At 51.0% G+C, this 19,216-nt stretch overlaps 1 protein-coding gene across 8 annotated transcripts in view; it reads right to left on the reverse strand.

Moving 5' to 3' along the window:
* Positions 1-11,966: 11,966 nt before the first annotated feature.
* PTPRT (protein tyrosine phosphatase receptor type T) overlaps positions 11,967-19,216 on the reverse strand; it is a 1,160,687-nt gene continuing 1,153,437 nt past the window's right edge. For all 8 annotated transcript variants that reach the window (XM_069548590.1, XM_069548586.1, XM_069548589.1 and 5 more), the window contains 4 exons: positions 16,521-16,646; positions 15,564-15,727; positions 13,850-13,985; positions 11,967-12,790 (listed from right to left, as the gene is read on the reverse strand). In XM_069548590.1, the coding sequence (XP_069404691.1) occupies positions 12,737-12,790; positions 13,850-13,985; positions 15,564-15,727; positions 16,521-16,646 (480 nt within the window). In that variant the 3' untranslated portion in view covers positions 11,967-12,736. The remainder of the gene's footprint in view (positions 12,791-13,849; positions 13,986-15,563; positions 15,728-16,520; positions 16,647-19,216) is intronic.

Consider the following 19,216-nt stretch of genomic DNA (forward strand, 5'->3'; position numbering starts at 1 on the left):
AGGGCGGAGGCTTAGACAGAGCTGGGGATCTCAGCACAGGGGGGATTCAGCGCCCTGAAGGGGTTCATATCTGCATTTAGCATTGTCTGGAACATCCCCCTCCCCCATCTTTCCCTGGAACACGTTTGCTATTAGGAGCTCACTGCCTCTGCAGTTTTTCAGGACTCACGTGCTGCCAAGGCTGAGAGTCAGTGTAGCTGTGGGCTCCCGACTGTGGGCATGGGTCCCCCATCCATGTCCTACCCCATCCCACTGGTCAACCACCCACCACTGTGCTCACAGTAGGGCCCTTAGGGGGCCGCTCGTGGGCCTTATCGTCCACTGGGCAAGCTATTTTCAACAAAAATATGAGATGGCAGAACGCCTTTTCCTAAATCTCAGTAGAAAATTAACATCACATCACATAGGATGGTCCTAGTACATGAGCAGAGCCTCTCCCATATAAATCACTTTACAACAAGTCCATTTTTGTCCCTGGATCAAAAAAGCTTCACGGTTGGCAACCCTCTCTGCGTATTGGCAGGGGCCCATCCCAGACTCACAGCTGGAGGACGGAGTGCTGTGTACACAGCTTAAGCCCAGTTTTTCAGTTAGTGTTCCCGGAAACAGAAAGCCTGCAAAGTTTGATACAAAAGTATGATTCCCAGGAGCAGTGAGGTTAGGGGTGGACATCCAAGGACGGAGGGCAAGGTTGCTTGTTCTGGGCCATCTGAAAAGTGACCTAAAATAGAGCGAAAGGAGGAAGTTTTTGTCTCCAGTCTCCTGTTGGTCAAAAGTGGCTACCCCGCATTTCTGGGTGGCCCTGAGTACTGAGTGGGTTCCTGTGGGCGTCTCAGAGGACAGTGCCAGAAACAGTGGGGCAGGAATTGAGAAGTGCGGAGGCTATCTGAGACTTGCTGTCACTGTGGGCTGCTCCCAAGTGAGACCTGCAGGTCTGATTGGAAATGCTTATCACAGCCACATAGGAGGAAAGAGGTGGAGTTGAACGTATTTGAAATGACACAGCAGGTGTCTGCTTCACCTGGTCTCGTAGGTACTCAGCAGACAATGAGCTCCCTCCTCTCCAGCCTGGCTTTGGGGCGCTCTGAACAGATGAGAGTGTGGAGGCTAAAATCCTCAGATGCTTTTCTGCACGTCTCTCCCTGCCATTCTCCCTTCTATGGAGGTCTCTTGTAATGTCATTTCATCTCGCAGGAGATAGACATGGACGACTGACCAGTGTTCTGAGTGCAGACCATCTCAAGGGGTGAACCACTTCCTCTTCTCTGATGCTTCTTTACATCTAGGAGGACGTTTCAATACCATCCACTGATGATGATCTTCATTTTAGTTCCTCGTGTCTGCCTCTCAGACTTGGCTTAGGGCCAGGCTTCCAGCATTTACTGTGTATCTGCAGATCTTTTAGAGGAGGGTAGTGTGAGCAGTGGTCTCCAATCCTCTTGGCTTCAGGGACAGGTTTCCTGGAAGACAGTTTTCCCATGGACCAGGGCAGGGGATGGTTTGGGGATGTTTTAAGTGCATTACGTGCATTGTGCACTTTATTTCTGTTATTCTTGTATCAGTTCCCCCTCAGATCATCAGGCCCTAGATCCTGGAAGCTGGGGACTCCTGAGATGGAGTCAGCCATGATTATAACCTGAAAGGAGGGTGGCTTCTTCATCCTGCCCTGCCCACCCTTTTGGGAGATGGATTCACATTCTGCTGAGGCACATAGAGTCATTAGGGTTCTCATCATTCAAAAGGAGATTGGAGTCTTCTTCCTGGCTCAGCTGGCTCATATAAAGCCTGCATCCAAATTCAGCTAACAGCCGAGATGGTATCTTTGCTTGTTATTGTCTGGAATAAGAGTCTCTAGCTTGCAGACACTCAGAGAGGAGAGCAGTGTGTGATGCTCAAGCCATGTAATGCCCCAGATTCTGCAGACCTGTATCTTGTGGAGAACCATGTGCCTGGGCCCCTTCGGTTTGGTCCTCCAGGAAAGGGTTTTCACTGAGTTGTTCTGTGGCATGGCACCATCAGCTTTCAGGGAGGGAGCCATGCTGCATTTTGCTAAGGATGTTGTTTGAAGCCATTCTTTATTAGGGGGATCCCTGGAAAAAATAACCTCAGCCCCTGTAGCAGAAACACTTTGTTTATGCTGAGCAACTGGTTCGTTTTTCCCCTTTGGACACTGAGTTGATTGACTGTGTTCTCCCTCTTGGGTAGACAGGCAGTGCCGAGTTTTTGAACCTCTTGCTCCAGCTGTATGGCAGTCTTTGGGGTATGGTTTCAACCTCAGCATCATCTCATCTGTCCTGCTTTCATTTTTCTATGTTCTTCTGGCCTCACCTTTTTATAGAGTTTGTTTTCTTAATATCGAATTTAGAAAATACAGAAAGTCATCAAGAACAAAATTCACCTATGTCCCCTGGAATGAGAAATATTGTTAATAACCGATATAGCCTTTCATTCACTTGTATATATATATATATTTTTTTCTGCCTATGCATCTATATTTCTCTTTATGCTTGCCTATCCATCCATACTCCAAATGTCCTTGAGTAACTAGTTCAACTTCATTCCAAGGCCTAATCCATGGACTGTGAAAACTGAAATTCACCTCAGAGTCTGTTAATTTCTTTCCTTTATTTTCCTCTGCCCCTCTCTATCTCCAGACTTTCACTGTGTGGGTGTCTTCTGTGTGGGTGCTATATCCCTGCTGCATGGAGGATTGGTGATTTCAGGTTCAGTCCCGTCGCTGGAATTCAAGACAAAGCTACTTAGACCAAATCCTCGTGGAGCTGCGCTTCCTAAAGATTAAGTGGTCAGAATTCTTCTAAAATTAACCGGAAGTGGCTTCCTTCCTGGATCTTGCTGGCTTCTTTTGCATTTCTCCTGGTTCTGTTCTCCATGCTCCCCTGTTCCAAGCCCTGCCAAAGAAAAGCAAATGCCCCCTCCTGCCTCTCGCGTGGCATCTTGGTGGCCTCACGCCTAGAAGGTCTGAGGCCTTCTAGGTCCCCTGGAGTTCTGACCAGAGGCGTGAACCCTTGGAATTAGAGGAAGATCTTAGGTTGAATCAGAGCTCCCGTCAGAGTCTGACTAAAGTGCTCCGAGATTTGATGTGAACTCTAGGTCTAACCAGACAGGAAGGCCTGGTCAGGCCTCCAACCGACATGCAAAGAGAATTGTGTCCCTCTGGCCCATCTCCAGGATTGGTGCACACGGGGTGGGTGTCCCTGGGGATCCAAAAGCATCACTGTGAGAGTGCCTGAGTCTTTTTAAAATTGTTTTATTTTTACTGGAGTTTAGTTACCTTACAAACTCGTGTTAGTTTCTGCTGTGAGGCAAAGGGAATCAGCTGTATGTGTACACATATCCCCTCTTTCTTGGATTTCCTTCCCATTTAAGCCACCAGAGTACTGAGTACAGTTCCCTGTGCTTTGGAATAGAGCACCTGAGTCTTGACATGCCCGAATGTTCAGGAGTCCTGGAAAGGTGTAGAAAAAGATAAGGGTATTTAAGCATATTTCCATGGAAATTTGACCACAGCATGGTGTTAAGTGAAAAGAAGCCTGTCTCAGAATTTATATATATACATTTCCATATATATATAGATGCCTTTTATATAGAAAATTTATGTACATTTATATATGTATAGAAAGGTCTGGAATGGCAAAAAATATTAACAAGTACCTTTGAGAAGTGGTAGCTTTAACCTCATGCTTCAAACAACTTGATATTGAATTCTTTCAAGGGAGTATATGCTACTTTTATAATAACTCTTTAAAAGGCATTTCCATTTTGAGGGAAAATGATATGCCTCACAGTAGTTTTATTAGGAGATATGTGAGATTTTTTCCCCCCCTTCTTTCTAATTTAATTTTCCCAGTATCAGCTATTACATTTTCTGGCAAAAGAATACATACAGTAGGTAGAATAAATGAGGTTAGCATGACCAAGGACAAAGGGGACAAGGATTACTAGCTGGCTGGCCACTGGGTTCCCCTCTCAGGACTTGAGCTGGGAAGCACATGTTCTCCAGGCTCTGGCTAGCCAGGTGGATACTGCATAGAGGCCCCTTAGATTGGAGAACTCTTGCCAGGCTCCCTAAGACTGAGCAAGAACAAAGTGAACCGGGGCTCTGGCCCTATGGCTCATGCGCCCCTTGTGCTTATGTCTGGATACATACAGAGAACTGGGGGACCAGCCAGTAACAAGAGGTTGGTTGCAGGTCTTCCTTCTGCTCACCTGGAAAGCAGAGAGCACTGCATCACGTGTGTCAGAGGCTGGCAGTCTCACACTCTAGTTTGGGATCTGATTCGTCTTGTCCCCTTCTGAGAGTATATTGACGATGCTTGCCCAGCTTCAGCATGCGTTACAATCACCTGGGGCACTTGCTAAGCAGGCAGATTCCTGGGGCCCATCCTGGACCTACTCAGTCAGATTCCACATGTTCAGAGGTTTCTCGGGTGAACTGATGTGGGTGGTCTGTGGACCACACTCTTGAGATGATGACAGGGTTAAAGCATGCACCTGGCACCAACAGTTTGGGACCTAATCTCCACATTTATTGCAGCATTGAGAAGTGAGGTCTGTGTTAAGAGATGGGGCATCTTTCCCTGCTTCTTGATTCTGAGTGTGCCATGCAGCCAGTGTTGCTGAATGGGGTGTTACAGACATGACTCAGAACAAATTGGTGTGCGGACTTGCCCTGTCGTGTTCCTGCTGTCACCAGGAGAAGCGTACACTGAGGCTAGCTTGCTGGTCCCAGGAGGAGGGTGAGAGGCATGAGGAGCAGATATGCACCAGCCAGGGTGGCCTGGGCAAGCTGGCCCCGAGCAGAGCCCTTGGCGGACATATGAGTGGGCCAGCAGAGACTAGCTGAGCTCAGCCTAGCTCAGACCGCAGTCAACAACCATGAAAGACTGTCACCGAGTTTTGGGTGGTATGTTACGCAGCAATAGCTAGCTGATACATTCAGGCGGCTTGTTAGTACTCAGTTCCTGAAACTGTGATTCTGTATGGTCTTCATTTGTCTGTTGAACAGACTTCCAGTGTGATTCTGATGCCAGCATTCTGTGGATTCCACTTGAGAAAATCTATTTAAGACCCAACTCTTTTATGGTGAAGTATGCAATCATGGAAAATCCCTTAATACCCATGAACCTCAACTATTCTCATCTGAAAGTAAGGGATAAGACACATTTCCTGCGTCACTGATGCGACAGTTAAATGAACCTGAAGAAATCCAGTCTAGGGATGCCCCTGGTGTTCCAGCGGTTAAGACTCCACACCCCCAGGGCGGAGGGCATGGGTTCAGTCCCCGGTTTGGAACTAAGATCCCACATTCCATAGGGCGTGGCCTAAAATTTTTTAATTGGAAAAAAAAATCTCGTCCATAATAGGCTTTTTTCCTCCTCTTCCTTCAACTAGTCTCTGTCTTATCCCACCCAACCTCAGGAAGACACCAGTGCGAAGATGTTAGGAAAACATGAATCTCAGGGTCACAGCTTTATTGTATAGATTCTCAACACAGCCATATTACAAACATCGTCAGGGAACATTTACAAGAATAAATAAGATGGACTTGCAGGTGTAAAAAGATTACACTTCACTGTAATGTACAGTCAAAAAATATATCTGATATTCATTGACCTGACATTATTTACCTTCTGCTTTTTTAAGCTAGAATTGGAAAGGAAAAAAAACAACAAAAAAAAACATTGACAGTACAGTGCTGGCTTTTTTTTTTTTTAAGTTGATTTATTTTGTTTTCTCTTCTCATACGTGCTTTATCTATCAAACACCCAAACTGTACAAGTGCAGGCCGCTGGGACTCACGGAGGAGGCTGCCGACAGTGTGGAGACTTCGGTCTCATGCGGTGTCATGCGCCCAGTGGACGTGGAAACGTCCGTCTCCCTGGAGTTGATGGAAACCCCGTGATGGGCCTTCTAGGGCTACGATGGTGTCCAGTAGCCAAGGCAATGGCAGATGCCCCGAATCTCTGCCTTTCATTGGCTGGTGAGATGTAGGGTGGAAGGGAAGGTAGAAAGTGCTTTCAAGTCTGATCGCCAGTGTGGGGTAGCCTGGGCTAGTTCAGGGTCTGTCTGGCAATGAAATGGATGTACTGGGGATGAGCCACTGTGCTTTTGCTTTTGCAGTCCGCTCTAGCAGGTCTCAGGTATGGGGAGGGGTGTAGACGTCACCTCTGGCGTTAAGGTGTATGGTACGCAAAGCCCTGCTCTGGGTCCTGCTCGGACCTTTACTGATTCTGCTGTCAGTGATGGCCCTGTGGGGCAGTGGGTCTACACTGTGACTGGTCTCATCGGAGATCTTGGTGGGCATGGGCTCTGTGGCACAGCAGCTGCTCTCTCTGGGCATACTCTCTTTGGTCATACCCAGCCTGGATGTGTGGCCAGAGCAGCCTCTCGGCCCGTGTGGTGTGGGGGGGGCAGCAGGGGACTGGGGGCTTTAGCTCACATAAGTGAGCACAACCTGTTTGGCTTTGTGCTCTGCAGGAAGGAAGGCGTTCCAGCAAGGTCCCAGCTCTGTAGCATCTCACTCATCTGGGGGGAAGAAACCTAAAGGCCATCTCAGCAAAGCTGCTCCTTCCCTTTAAAAGGACATCTGGCTTTTGCTGGACAGCTGCTAAGATGGGGCAGCTCAGCTTCTCTGGCAGATGGCAAGTCCTCTCTTAGAGCTCTGAAGTTTCACCCATTGGTCCTGGTTCCACTCACGGGAGTGACCATGAGGATTTATCTGCAGGCCTGTGGAGGGTGTGGGCACTGGTATTCTGCCTGACCTGTCAGAAGTCTGATCTGACCTGGGAAGTCACCCCTCTGTCCCTCTGAGCCTTCAGACTGCCCTGGAAGCTTTGGTCCGAAGAACGCCTTACACCATTACTCTTCCACAGGAGAGATGGGGGCACCATCGCAAAGCGGGCCCACTGGTTTATATTCACAAGTGCAAAGGCACTGAAGTAAGTGTACAGAAACTCAATTTTGCAATTTTGACAGGTTGCTTCATATTCCCTTTCCTCCTCTGATTCTAAGCATCCCACCCACCAAGGAACCATAAATTAATTACCTTGAGCTCCAGGCCTTCATGCCGATAGCATCCTTCCAACACTCCAAGGATCCCAGACTGTCATTCTCTGGGCATTTCTACCAAGAACCAGGGTCCAAATTCCACTGCTCAGAACAGCTCTTAGACACCTGTGGAAGTTCACGGTAACCCAGCCCCAGCAGCCTTTTCCTATAGTATGTCCATTCTGAGCCCTACACCTTTGCGTCAGCCTCAGTGACTACCTCAATCTCAATAACTAGGGTGTGAAGTCTGTGGTCTCCCATTGTGGGCGCTGACTCTGCGTCTTGGGACCTCTCATGGGTGGATTTGAGGGAGTGCATGTGGCTCCTCTGACCCTTCCCACGTCTCCTGGAGGTAGGTGGGAGGGATGGTCTCTATGCAAGTATCGTACACCAGCCAGAGTCGCACAAAAACCTACCTCTAGTCCCCAGGAAACAAGAAGAGTGCACCAAGTGCGCAGATATGGCTTAGACATCTCTCTGTGCTTCTGAGGATCATATCCACTGTTTTGAGACACTGGAGCCCCCTCTGCTCTCTGCCACTGAAGTCTCTCCTTCCTGTTCCTCAAAGGCAGATCCTGGCTAGATGAAGCCACGGCTTGCATTTTATCACTGCAAGGAGCGTCTTTGTGGACAACTCCAACATGGAACACTTGCATGGGGACCTAGAAGCAAGGCTGAGTCTCAGCTGGTTCCCTCCAGCTGGATTCGCATTGCTCACTTCCCTGTCTTGTCTGGCTGTGATTTGGAGCTGGCATCACTGGTTGAGAAGGAGCTCAGACTAGCTAGATGACAGGGGGGAAGGCAAGTCAGGGCCATCCATGAGACTCATGTCTCATCTTCCTCCCCGCGGCTTCGGTTGACCATCCACCCCCAGGGATCTTGGCCCAGCACAGTGTGTTGGCTTTATGGTTCAGGATTAGCACTGAGCTCATCTTACCCTTGGGCTCTCCCGTGTTTTCCAGGGCATTACTCCTGACTCAGCTTGCTGCTGATGCCCCAGGAGAGGCCAGATGCAGGCTAAAGGAAGGTGGTTTTCTTCATCCTGTTCTAAGGCAATGAGGTTCAGGGGAACTACCATCTCCTTCCGTGTCACTGGATCTGGGCTGGGCATATTCCTGCAAAGATGACCTGATATGCTCCTGTTTGCTCCTCCCTGTGCCTCACTTCTGTCTGCAGCATCCTTGCTAGACTGACCCCTCTGCACACAACAGGTATTCACACTGTCATGAGGAAATGTGGATCACGGTAAGGGCATACACCAAAGAGCTAGCTTACAGCGGGGACCCAGTGATGAGTGAACACAATTGATCAGTCACAGGGAGAATTAATCATCTTTTCTCCCAGAGAGAGACATGTTCTAAAGCAACATCCTTGTTCCAAGTGGTTCTGCCCAGTCCCTCCCTATTCCCTGTTCTACTGTGTCACAGAGGTGACCACTTTGCCCAGTAGACCCTATGCATTCTTGGTTTTGAGGATTCCTGTTGGGTCCTAATGTCTTGGCTTTGCCTTCCTGTTTTCCTACCCAAAGATCCCCAAATCTGCCTACTTCTGCCTGTCCGAGGCTTCTCTTTCCACATCTTTTCCCACTGATTAGTTGGTTCAACATTCTAAAGCCAGGAAATGACTGGGCTAGATTAGAACTGAAGACTGAGCTCTTTCTACCATAACCCCACGTCTCACCAAGGGAGAGACTGTGCCATAGTAAACTGCGCTTCCTGGTGGCACCCCCTCCAGCGCCCTGTATGACACCCCATTGAGTCTGTGGACGGGGAGGCTTCCTGCCCCTCGTCTGAAGTGTGTCCTTAGGTTGGGCCAGATTAGCAATCATGCGACTCCATGTGGACGGAGGGCACCACCTTCTAGAGGCCCCAGGATTCAGGAGTCTGCTGAGAAGGACAGCGTCATCTTCTCCTTTACCTTTAGGGTTTTAAGGGCTCAGCCTTTGCCATTCCAGATGGGCATGTCTGTGTAATTATAGTAGATGTCAAAGGTTTCTTTTTTCTAGTATGCAACTGAAGGAGACCTGAGGTCAGCCCATGAACAGTGAGGTCAGGGAATCCCCACACCAGGGGCAGGTGGTGAGCCAGGGGGTAGGTGAGCTGGACTTGAGCTTGAGTCTGGCATCGGCTTTAGGAGGGAGCAGTATGGCCAGGCACTGTGCCTCTCAGACTGGGCGGTCACTCCCTAGAGCCATCGTAGTGAGCGGAGGGGGGCAAAGCCACATGAGGGATCAGGCACATGTGGTTAAAAAAATACTGATATACTCTTGTCAAATCAGGCTAAATTAGCGAAGAATGCAAATACTATGTGAATTGTCAAACATGAAACTGAAGGAGTTTTGAGCTTATTGTTGTCTGCTTTGGGTTTTGCAAGATCCACTGGGCCTGCTTCACTCCAGTCTTGGCTCTTAAGGGTCCCTCCCACCCCCTGCACCCTGTCATGGGAAAATCTGAGACACAGTAGTGGAAAGAGACTGTCTTTGAAGTTAAAAGAACCAATTTAAACCCTGGCTCCCTCCTTTACTAGCTGTGGTGGAATGCTGGGGGATAAGTGATTTCTCCCCTCAGTCTCCTCATCTGTAAAGTGGGGACAGTTGAAAGCACGTCTTAGGGGTGTTGGGAGAACTGGGTGAGCTCACATTAGTTTCCAGCACAGGGTCTGCTGGTTGCACAGGATGGGTGATACCCAGCAGGCAGGCCGTGACTTGGGCTCCATCCAAAGAGAAGATGGAAAAGCAAGATGATGCCTCCCATTCCCACAAAGGGAGGCACGCTGTGACCATCTGGAGGCTCAGAGCCCCTGGCCCCAGGACCTTCACACCAGAAAGGAGGAGAGGACAACGAGTTAGGTTACAGCTAGGATACAACTTGAAGATGTGTAGGCCAGACATGCATGCAGATGGGACAGTTCCTGGCTGCTCGTTAATTCCTTCCATCTTCTCCAAACAGGGTCCACATCCAGGAGGTGAGAACCACGAGGCTTTGTGCTTTTCACAAGTTTCCTTCTCCCCGAAGTCACATTCTAAATTCCTACCATTTGAAATGATAGAAGCCACTGTCATTTCATCTGCCAGCAATTTCACCCCCTCCTGAGCAGAATCAATCCTAGGGCTTATTTGTATTGGAGACCAGCCCCCTCCCCGGCTCCTGTTTTGCACAGATGAGCCCCGGATCTGAGGGAGAAGTATGGAGCAGGCTGACTTCCTGTGCTACAGGCTTCTGGAAGGCTGGGGAAGGCTGGCTGGAGCAGCAGGCTGGAGCCAGTGGGCCGGCAGGCCCAGTGGGGTGGGGGCCTGGGGCCAGGGCACAGCCATGAAAGGGAAGAGCAGGCTTGGGACGGGGCTTCTTTCCTGATCTAGTCGGGGGTCCCTGGGCTTCAAGACAGTCCCAGAGCCCATGCCAGTAGGCGCAGCTTCTGTGAGCTCCTGCCGTGTCCCGTCCTCGGGGCCCCGGGGTCTGGCTTGGTCCCCTGCTCTGTGACGTAGCAGAGATCCTGATTTCTTCACAGAAGCTGGGCCTTTGAAAGTACTGTGTATTTTGTTCCAGCAACAGACGATGAGCAGACAGACAAATAGATGTGATATTAAAAAGTGTACGCTTAAGGGAATGTGTTCACAGTGTCTGATGAAAGGAAGAGAGGCAGCCCCACTGGCCCCAGAGGGGGCCTCCTCACCACCGGGCTGAGCGCGCCACTCAGAGCTCCCGGGCCCCTGCTGCCCACAGGCGCCAAGTCCGCCCTGCGGGTGGGGCTCGCCGCTCCCTCCCCGCTGGCTTGTCTCCTGCCCCAGCGCAGCCAGGCTCTGCTCCGACTGGGCTCGCCTCCTGCCCTCTCTCCCACCCCCAAGGATTCTGCACACCTCTGTGTCTTTGCACACGTTCTGTTCTCTTGGCCTGAATTTCCTTCTCTTGGTTGTTCTACCCGGTGGTGGAAGGGATGTCACCTCCTCTAGAAAGCCCTGCTGTGAGGCTCGAATAACACTTGATGCTGCATTTAGGTTCTGTTTCCCCAGGATACAGTAAGCTCTGAGGGAAACCTGTGCTCCTCACGCCCCGTCTGGGGCCAGACCAGCTTCCAGGATGGCACGTCCTGGATCCCAGGCCACCCCGGGCTGCCAGGTACTGTACCAGAGCACCAGCTAGAGACCCAGGTAGACAGTGTCCCTGGCTCACAGACCTCACGGCCTGAGGGCCCAGGGAGCGGTTTTCACTGGCCAGGGTATGAGATGTGACTAGCTGTCCTGGGGAGCCGGGAATGAGTTACTAAAATACATCTGAAACTGAGCTTCCCAGAAACACGGGCATCAGAAAAAACTAGACTGCCATTTGTGGAGTTCGCTGATCAGAAGTTTCTGGCCTTATTTTCCCTCCATAAAATAATTGCTTGGCTATGAAAGGCTGACAGTACAGGTCTCACCCTATGATCTGCCTTTTGGAAACCTGAGGAAGATGCCTCAGTGTCTTTAGTTGTAAAATCAGGGTGATCACAGGTGAACAGCTCCTGGGGTGGGGTGGGGGTGGGGTCCAAGAACGTGCCAAGTCTGGCATATAATAGATGTTTAGTCAAAGTCGGCTCCCTGTCATCGACTGACCCACACTTTGGGCAAGATCCCCAGGCCTGATCCCCGAGGTCTGTTTTAAACCAGGGTATCATTGGGTCCACAGTGACCTTTTCTGAGATGGCAGCTGGGTTGCTCTAGGCAGGCATTCAAATTCAAAGCTCTGGGGTATGCTCCTCTGTCAGCCCCAAACGAAACTCCCCTTGCTTTGCCGCTGTGCTGCCCCTGGGTGGGGGGACCTCTTGGGGACCTTGCTAGGGAGATAACAGGCCCAGGAGATTGGTCTTACAGCTACACAACCGAACTTCCCTCCCCACCAGTTTTTGACATCAGAGACTAAGACTTTACACCCTCCAAAAGAAAGTTTCTTTTCACATACACTTTGGAAAATCATCAATCTTGTTCGTCCCTCCCCAAGGAGTCACCTCCCAGGACACACAGGGCCAGCCGGAGCCCTGCCCCGGGAGGCAGTCCAGAGGAAGGCAGCCAGGCTCCTGCAGTCCCACCCTGCCCCACCGAGTACAGGCAAGCCAAGAAAACCTGGATCCCGGACAGCCACGGACACCGGGGGCTGGCCGGTGAGTGGCAGAAGGTCAAGGCCCCGGGCTGGGGGAGGGGTACAGAATGGCGCTGGGCTAAGCTCCATGCAGGTGAGGCGGGAGGGTAGGGGCCTCTGCTGTGCACTCGGGAGCATCCCGCGGTCCCAGTGATCCAGACCGGCGGGTGTCTGATGCGAGGGGTCCCGGGAGGAGATGATGGGGGCAGCAGCGCGGTGACCCCACAGGCCCAGTCACATCCCCCTGCACCTGCACAGCCGGCTTGCCGTGAGAGTCACAGACTGGAAAGGGCAAAAGCAAGAGGTCTGGGCGCTGAAAAGTCCGGGCCTTGCTCTGGGTGCACTTCTGCAAAAGACGCTGGGGCCTGTCGGGGTAACCGCCTCCACGGCACCCGGAGACCCTGGGAAGGTGCCAGCCCGCCGTGGACCACAGGGTCGCCAGTCTTCTCCTTGGAGTCGGGCAGGGTGCTGCCCCTGAGCCCAGTCACTGCCGTTCACAGAAAGAGGGCTTGGCCGCAGCAGCCTCTGGACTCTGGCAGGTTCCCCGAGCCGTCGGGCTAGAAGGAGCTTAAATATTCCAGCGCCACCTCGTATACAAATTTATACTGGTCCTGAGGAGGAGGAGAGGCAGAGAAGGAGAAGAGATGATGAGCAAGGGATGGAAAGTGCATTTAGTTCAGAGTGTGGCGAGAATGTTATCTATGTCTGTACTAACAGTCGAGTCAAAATGTCCACGCAGATTCAGATTCAGTAAATCTGGAGTAGGGCTCAAGGGTCTACATTTCTGCCAGGCCCACACAGGATGCTTCTGCTGGTCTGTGGACCGGCCTTGGAGCAGGCCCTCACTTTCGGTAAGACCACACTTGTCACAGATGTAAAGACTCATGTTAAAGCTCTCAGTGTATGGCATGTCTCTATCTCTGCACCAGGTCTTAACCTTCGGAACTCTGCCACCAAGTTTCTTCCTGTCCTTTTCTTTATGATATCTTAGCTCGATCCTTTATATGGTAATTATTAGCATAAATTAATGAGAATAGGTTTAAGTAAAGGTAAGTGTTAGTTGCTCAGTTGTGTCTGACTCTTTGCAACCCCATGGACTATAGCCTGCCAGGCTCCACTGTCTGCGGGATTTCCTAGGCAAGAATACTGGAGTGGGTTGCCATTTCCTCCTTCAGGGGATCTTCCTGACTCAGGGATCGAACCCATGTCTCCTGCATTGCAGGCAGCTTCTTTTTACCACCTGAGCCACCAGGGAAATCCAAGAATAGGTTTAGGCCTGAATCAAAAACATAGCACAGAAAAACTGGAATGAACATTTGGGCAATATCTTATGGAAAAAGCTGAATGGATGTTCTGGTCAACTCAGTAATTCACGTTCTACTAACCCAGCATCCCGTCCCCTAAACCAGAGTTAGTGACACTTCCCTCTGGAGTGGAAAGAAAGTAACACAGAGCAGCGTGCGCCAAGAGGACTATCTGGACTGCTCTGCAGGAGAGGGGCCGGTGAGGCTGGAGGGGAGGGAAGCAGTGACGTGCGTGCAGAGGGCGGGACTGCAGGTGCTCAGGAAGCAGCGGCCACTGAGTGTCTTTCCTCCCGGATGCTCTTTTTGTTCAGGTCCAGGGAACCACCGGCAGCCCCTGGCTCTCGGAGGACAGTCTCGGCCACTCACCAGGGTTTCCACCATGTTAGCCTTGTTGTTCCGTAACGTCTTCACGATGTGGAACACGTCGATGATGTTCTGCTGCTGGATCATCTCACACACACTGCAGATGGCGCAGAAGGTTCCACTGCGGCCTCCCCCGTTCCTAAACACAGAGGAAGGAGGTGAGCAGACTCCTGGGTACCCCTCAGGCACCTGCTGAGCCCAAGGCCATGTCTGCAGCAGTGGGGGTTGGGGGAGGGATGGCTGCCCGCCCTGGCAAACGCAAGGGAAGGTGGTGGTAGAAAGCCCAAGCCATAGTTGAGTCCCATCTGTGCCATGAACCTGCTCTGACCTTGGGCATGTCACTTCCTGTGTCTGAGTCCCAGGTTCTTCATTCATATTATAAAGGGGACAGCCTTGGAGAGTTCACTTAGCTTGATGTTTCCTTGGTTCTAGGAGCATGTGACCATCACCCATGGCACATGGACCCAAACCCCCAAGGCAGACAGATGAGTGTCTCTGGACACGTGCTGGCTGCTTCCTTGTCCAAAAGGATGCTCTGGGTCCACCCGCACACCCAGTGAAGACACTGGAAGGTTGCGTGTGCTTTTACTTCCAGTTCTTCCCGTCCACTAAGGACAATGCTAGCAGACACAGCTCTGTGAGCCCTGGGTCAGCCAGACTGGGTTTCAGGTGGGGCTGGGATGGGTGTGAGATGCTGCGTCCTGAGAGAGCTGCCTCGTCTCTATTTTCTCAATCAGAACCTCTTGCGTAACTCCGGATGTAGAAATAGAGATACGGGGCTCTCAGCAGGGTCATCCCTCCATTGCACCTTCTCTCTGAGGCCCGTAAGTCATCCTCATGGACACACCCCTCCAGCTCTTTACAGAAAGTCTCTTTAGGAATCTGCCAGGTTTGGAACTCCCGGGCGTGTTGCCAAGAGCAACTAATGATTTCATGTAATGGTCTGTGCCTAAAGAACATCTGGATGGAAACTAAGTCAGTCAACCTCCCAGATGTTTCATCCACAGGACACTCAACGGCCAGATGTTTCAGGTGCAGACAGTCGCCCTCCCTTCATCGGCAGCACCTGTACTTCGGTGTCTGTTTTGGCAGCTCTGCCCTCTAAGGATGATGCCAAGGTCCCTGTGGATGGGAGGACACCCCTGTGCCTTCCTACAGCTCAAACTGCTAGTCACCTTGGCGAAGGAAGACACAAAGAAAAAGGTACTCCTGCAAAAAAAGCAGGCTAAGAAACAATCCCACGGGCAAGAGTGGGCAGGGACCTCCCCTGCTTCACACCTCTCCCTTAAGCGCCCCAGTCTTCCTAACACATGTGCACTGCCTGTTTGAAAGAGTTCCTGGTTTTGAAACAACTGAACTCAATTCTGGGGTAAGATGTTATTAATGACTCCACCTGCTCCAGAAATACTGTTCTGCAACACGGAAGATCTTGATTCAACTTCCTTTTTAAAGAATGAGGCCCTTGTATCACTTTTCCCCAAACCATTTTAAATTCTAAGGAGCAAAGGGAATGCTTGTGAATAGGATGTCCCACAGATAGCTTTATGGCTGCACCCCTAGTCCATGAAAGGACTGTAATGCCTTGACTGCACTCCTGTTGGCCCACAGGGTGTGGTATGGCCCGGGACACCTAAGACAGCATTTGTGGCCAGCGGCACCAAGGATGTCCTGTTGCCCACCGCCCCCTTGCCCCGGCGGCCCTCCCCGTCATACTCACAGGCAGTGGACCACAGCGCGTCCCTCCCGCCCGTCGCACTGCTCCTGCCACTTCTCCAGCCGCCGGACCACCTTGAGCAGAGAGCGCTTGGAGGGGGGCGTGTCCCGGTAGGCGGGCCAGCCGATGTACTGGAGGTGCTGGACTATACGGTACCCGTCCTGGGGCTGAGAACAGAGAGGCTGTCAGGGGTGGTCTCCTGGGGGTGCAGCACCGCAGTGGCAGATGGAGTAAGTGGGGTCTAAGCCATAACGCCCTCACGGTGCGAGTCACACGCCATCCCCACGCCTGCCTCTGTGTGCCGATTCTCCTGTTTCGACTGCCCTGTGTCCCTCTTCCACCTGAAAAACTATGCAGTCTTCAAAACCCAACTCAGGTGTCCCTTTCTCTAGGAAAGCCTCCCTGAATAGTGGGCGGGACTCTTCTCTCTCCTTGCTGTTCATGTGCCAAAACACCGTTTGCTTTCCCGTGAGTGAATTCTGAGAGGACAGGAACTGAATTCTCTTTACCCTGAGCCTCCAGTAAAGACCACGGTCGCTTTAGTCAGTCTCCATTTAGTTAGCCCCGCATCTCTTCCCTCCCGCCCAATAACTCCTTCACCCAGCAGTGAATTCCTCATGAAAGAAACTTGTTTCCCAACTTATTTCCCAGCTAGCCCAAAGCTTACTGGGCCCACTCAAAGGCTGCATCAACTCATGCCCATACTGCGCGACTTGGCAGGGAAGTGCCGTGCTCTGAGGTTTGTCTACACAGCAGCCAGCGCGTCAGGGAACAGGCAGATGGCTGGCTGGATGCCCCCGGTGCGGCTCTGTGTATGGAGCCAGAACTGGCAGAGGCATCACTTCCCCAAGGACGGGCGGATCAGGAGAGCCGAGCACCGACTCCGGCGGGGTCCTCCCCAGCAGCATCCATCTGTTTCGGAAGCAGGAGCCCAGGACGCAGCAGCGGCCGGACACTCACCCGAGCCATGTTACAGATGCGGAATATCCTGTGGATGGTGTCTTCATCGATGTCCGCTGAGACGAACTCCACCTGGATGGGCCCGTAGCACCCCGACGTCTTCTCAGGCCAGTACTGCATGCAGAGCTAAGGCAAGGAGAGGGATTGGGGCGGGGCGTTGGTTTCACTTATCCCCGAGCCTATGGGACACACTGGCTAGAAAGGTAGAGTGCTGTGTAGGAAATCAGGCTCAGCTTTCCCACTGGGCAACAGCTCCCATTTTTTGGTGGCAGGGGGGCGGTTTGAAAAGTCAGAGCTCTGAACACAGAAACACTGAGCTTAAACATCTTTGCTGTGCTGATTTCAAACCATCTGTTAGGCTTGCTGGGCCTCAGTTTTCTCCATCTGTAAAATGGGGAGAATACAGGCTACCCTGACACGCTGCTGTCAGGATTAGACAGAACACTGAGGGAAGAGCAGCTACAGGTTCTCTCCATTCTGGGAAAACCTTCATAGCATTCATTTCATCATCAGATCATGAGGGGATTTACATATACATGTAGGTTTTGACATCAGACGGGCTTGGGTCCAAGTGCAGTCTCTGCTGCTTACTAGCTGTGTAACACAGTTTTCTTGTCTGTAAAATGGGGCTAATTATGCTTGCCTTGCACCAAGAGCTAATGTAACATGGTACTGTGGTGCTGAGAGATCTTGGCTGCTATTTTTCCTTTTGGGGGGAATTGGAAACTAGAACCTGCAGCAGGGAGCAAAAAGCAGTTGTTTTTTCTCACCTTGAGATGACGCTTCTCAGCAGAGGTTGCTTTGTCACCCAGGGGACATTTTTGATGGTCAAAGATGTCCATCTAATGAGTAGAGGTCAGGATGCCACTAAATACCCTCCAGTGTCTGTGATGGTGTTCTGGAGAGGAATCTGGCCCCAGGTCATAGTGCAGAGACAGAGAGAGTCTGGTCTAAGAGCCTAAATTGTCTCTTAAGTTTGTAGTGTCATCAAGAGTAAGAGACAGACACTTTATGCCCCTGTCTCTGTTGACTTACTGGATGACTTTAGTTCAGGAAAGAATGTTAAGGTCGGTGGCAGGGGATGTGGCTCAGAGAAGGGCGAAGCCTGATCCCTCAACTCCTGGTTCCCAAGGGGCACAGATGCCCATAGCAACTCCCAGGTGTGATCAGAGATGGACACTGTCCAGGGCACAGAGGAGAGCTAAGGTTGGGCTGCAGGCTTGTGGGGACCACCCCAGCATGGACGAAGAGGCCATGTTTTAGAAAGCCTTTTCATCTCAGGACTGCCCAGAAGATGTAGCTGAGACTCAAAGACTCAGGAGATGCAGGAGTCTCAGTGGGGTCTGCCTCGGCCTAGGCTGAGCTTGCAGATGAGGAGCTAAATGGACAGAGGGGACCCACAGCAACCCCAGCAATCTGGTGGCCTCCTCACAGCCACCACGGAGGCAGGCATTTCCTGAAAGTGATCAGTTTTTCTTTTGCTGACAGCCAACTCACCTTGGGCATTACATGCAAAACCTTGTTTGATTCTATCCTTCCTCCAGAACTAGAGCCAGCATGGATGAGTCGGGGGGAGAGAGGAGAAGGACAAGTCTCCCAGCTGTGGGGCCCAGACTCCAGCTTAGGGATACCCTTTGTTCACACACACCATGGCCCACTAGCCAAGCCTGGCCAGCTGTCTGAGTCTGTAAAGGAAGTTTAGGTATATTCGCCATTTACATATTTTCTATGGTTTCTTTCGAGCTCTAACGGTAGATTTGAGTAGTAGTGACAGACAAGCACAGAGCCCACAAAACCTAAAGTATTTCCTATCTGTTTCTTTCTGCAGAGAACACTGGCAACCCTTGTCCTATAGGGTTGTTTTCAGGATAAAGAGAACACACGCGGGAAGAAAGCCCTTGGCAGGGTGCCAGCACCCACTACATTCCAGTGATTCGTATCATTCTTGAACCTTGCAGTGTTCAACAAAAATAACAGTAATGATCATAGCTAATGTACAGATTTGAAGAAGTCTTCCTCTTATCACCCCTCTTAAATAGCAAAGGTAAGCAAAGTTAAGTTTCATGATGCAGTGGTGCCCGGCGTCCCCACTGGCTGCTAATTAAGAATATTGAGAAAGGGTGTGTATGTAGGTGGAAAGTGCTGGACACAGTGGCCTTTGTGGCTGGACAGTCATCTGCTGAGCTGTGCAGTAATGACAAGCCCACAACTTGAACTTCATTTCTCTTTGCCACTGGCTCTTCTGCCCTGCAACCTTCACAGTAATGAGGGACCGGTACAGATAAGTCTGTGGCTGGCCGGAGAAATCAGAATTAATCAGAACTGCCAATTTAAAAAAAAATAATTGCCTTTATTACCTGCTTTGAATTGTGTCTTGCCAGAGGTTGGCTGTGATCCTGACATGAGCTCCATGGGTCTGAAGTGTCAAGGAAAGTCTATTATCTCCAATATTCTCAGTCTGGAGAGAATGTGGGATGATTTGTCTCTTTTAATAAGATTTCCAGACCAATTTCTCAAACTAATAGATTCTACCCTGCCTCAAACAAGACTCCTGTATTTTGGGACACATCTCTGCATTTGATTTTCCAGGTCACTCTCCATCTTGCCCAGAGGCCTGGGGAAGGTTGCAGGGTCCTTCTGATGCTGCATTGGAGCTGGCCTTTCACTCAAGTTCCCTAATCTGTGAGTCCACATCA

Source organism: Ovis canadensis, chromosome 13, assembly GCF_042477335.2.
Source record: "Ovis canadensis isolate MfBH-ARS-UI-01 breed Bighorn chromosome 13, ARS-UI_OviCan_v2, whole genome shotgun sequence".
Lineage (NCBI taxonomy): Eukaryota > Metazoa > Chordata > Mammalia > Artiodactyla > Bovidae > Ovis > Ovis canadensis.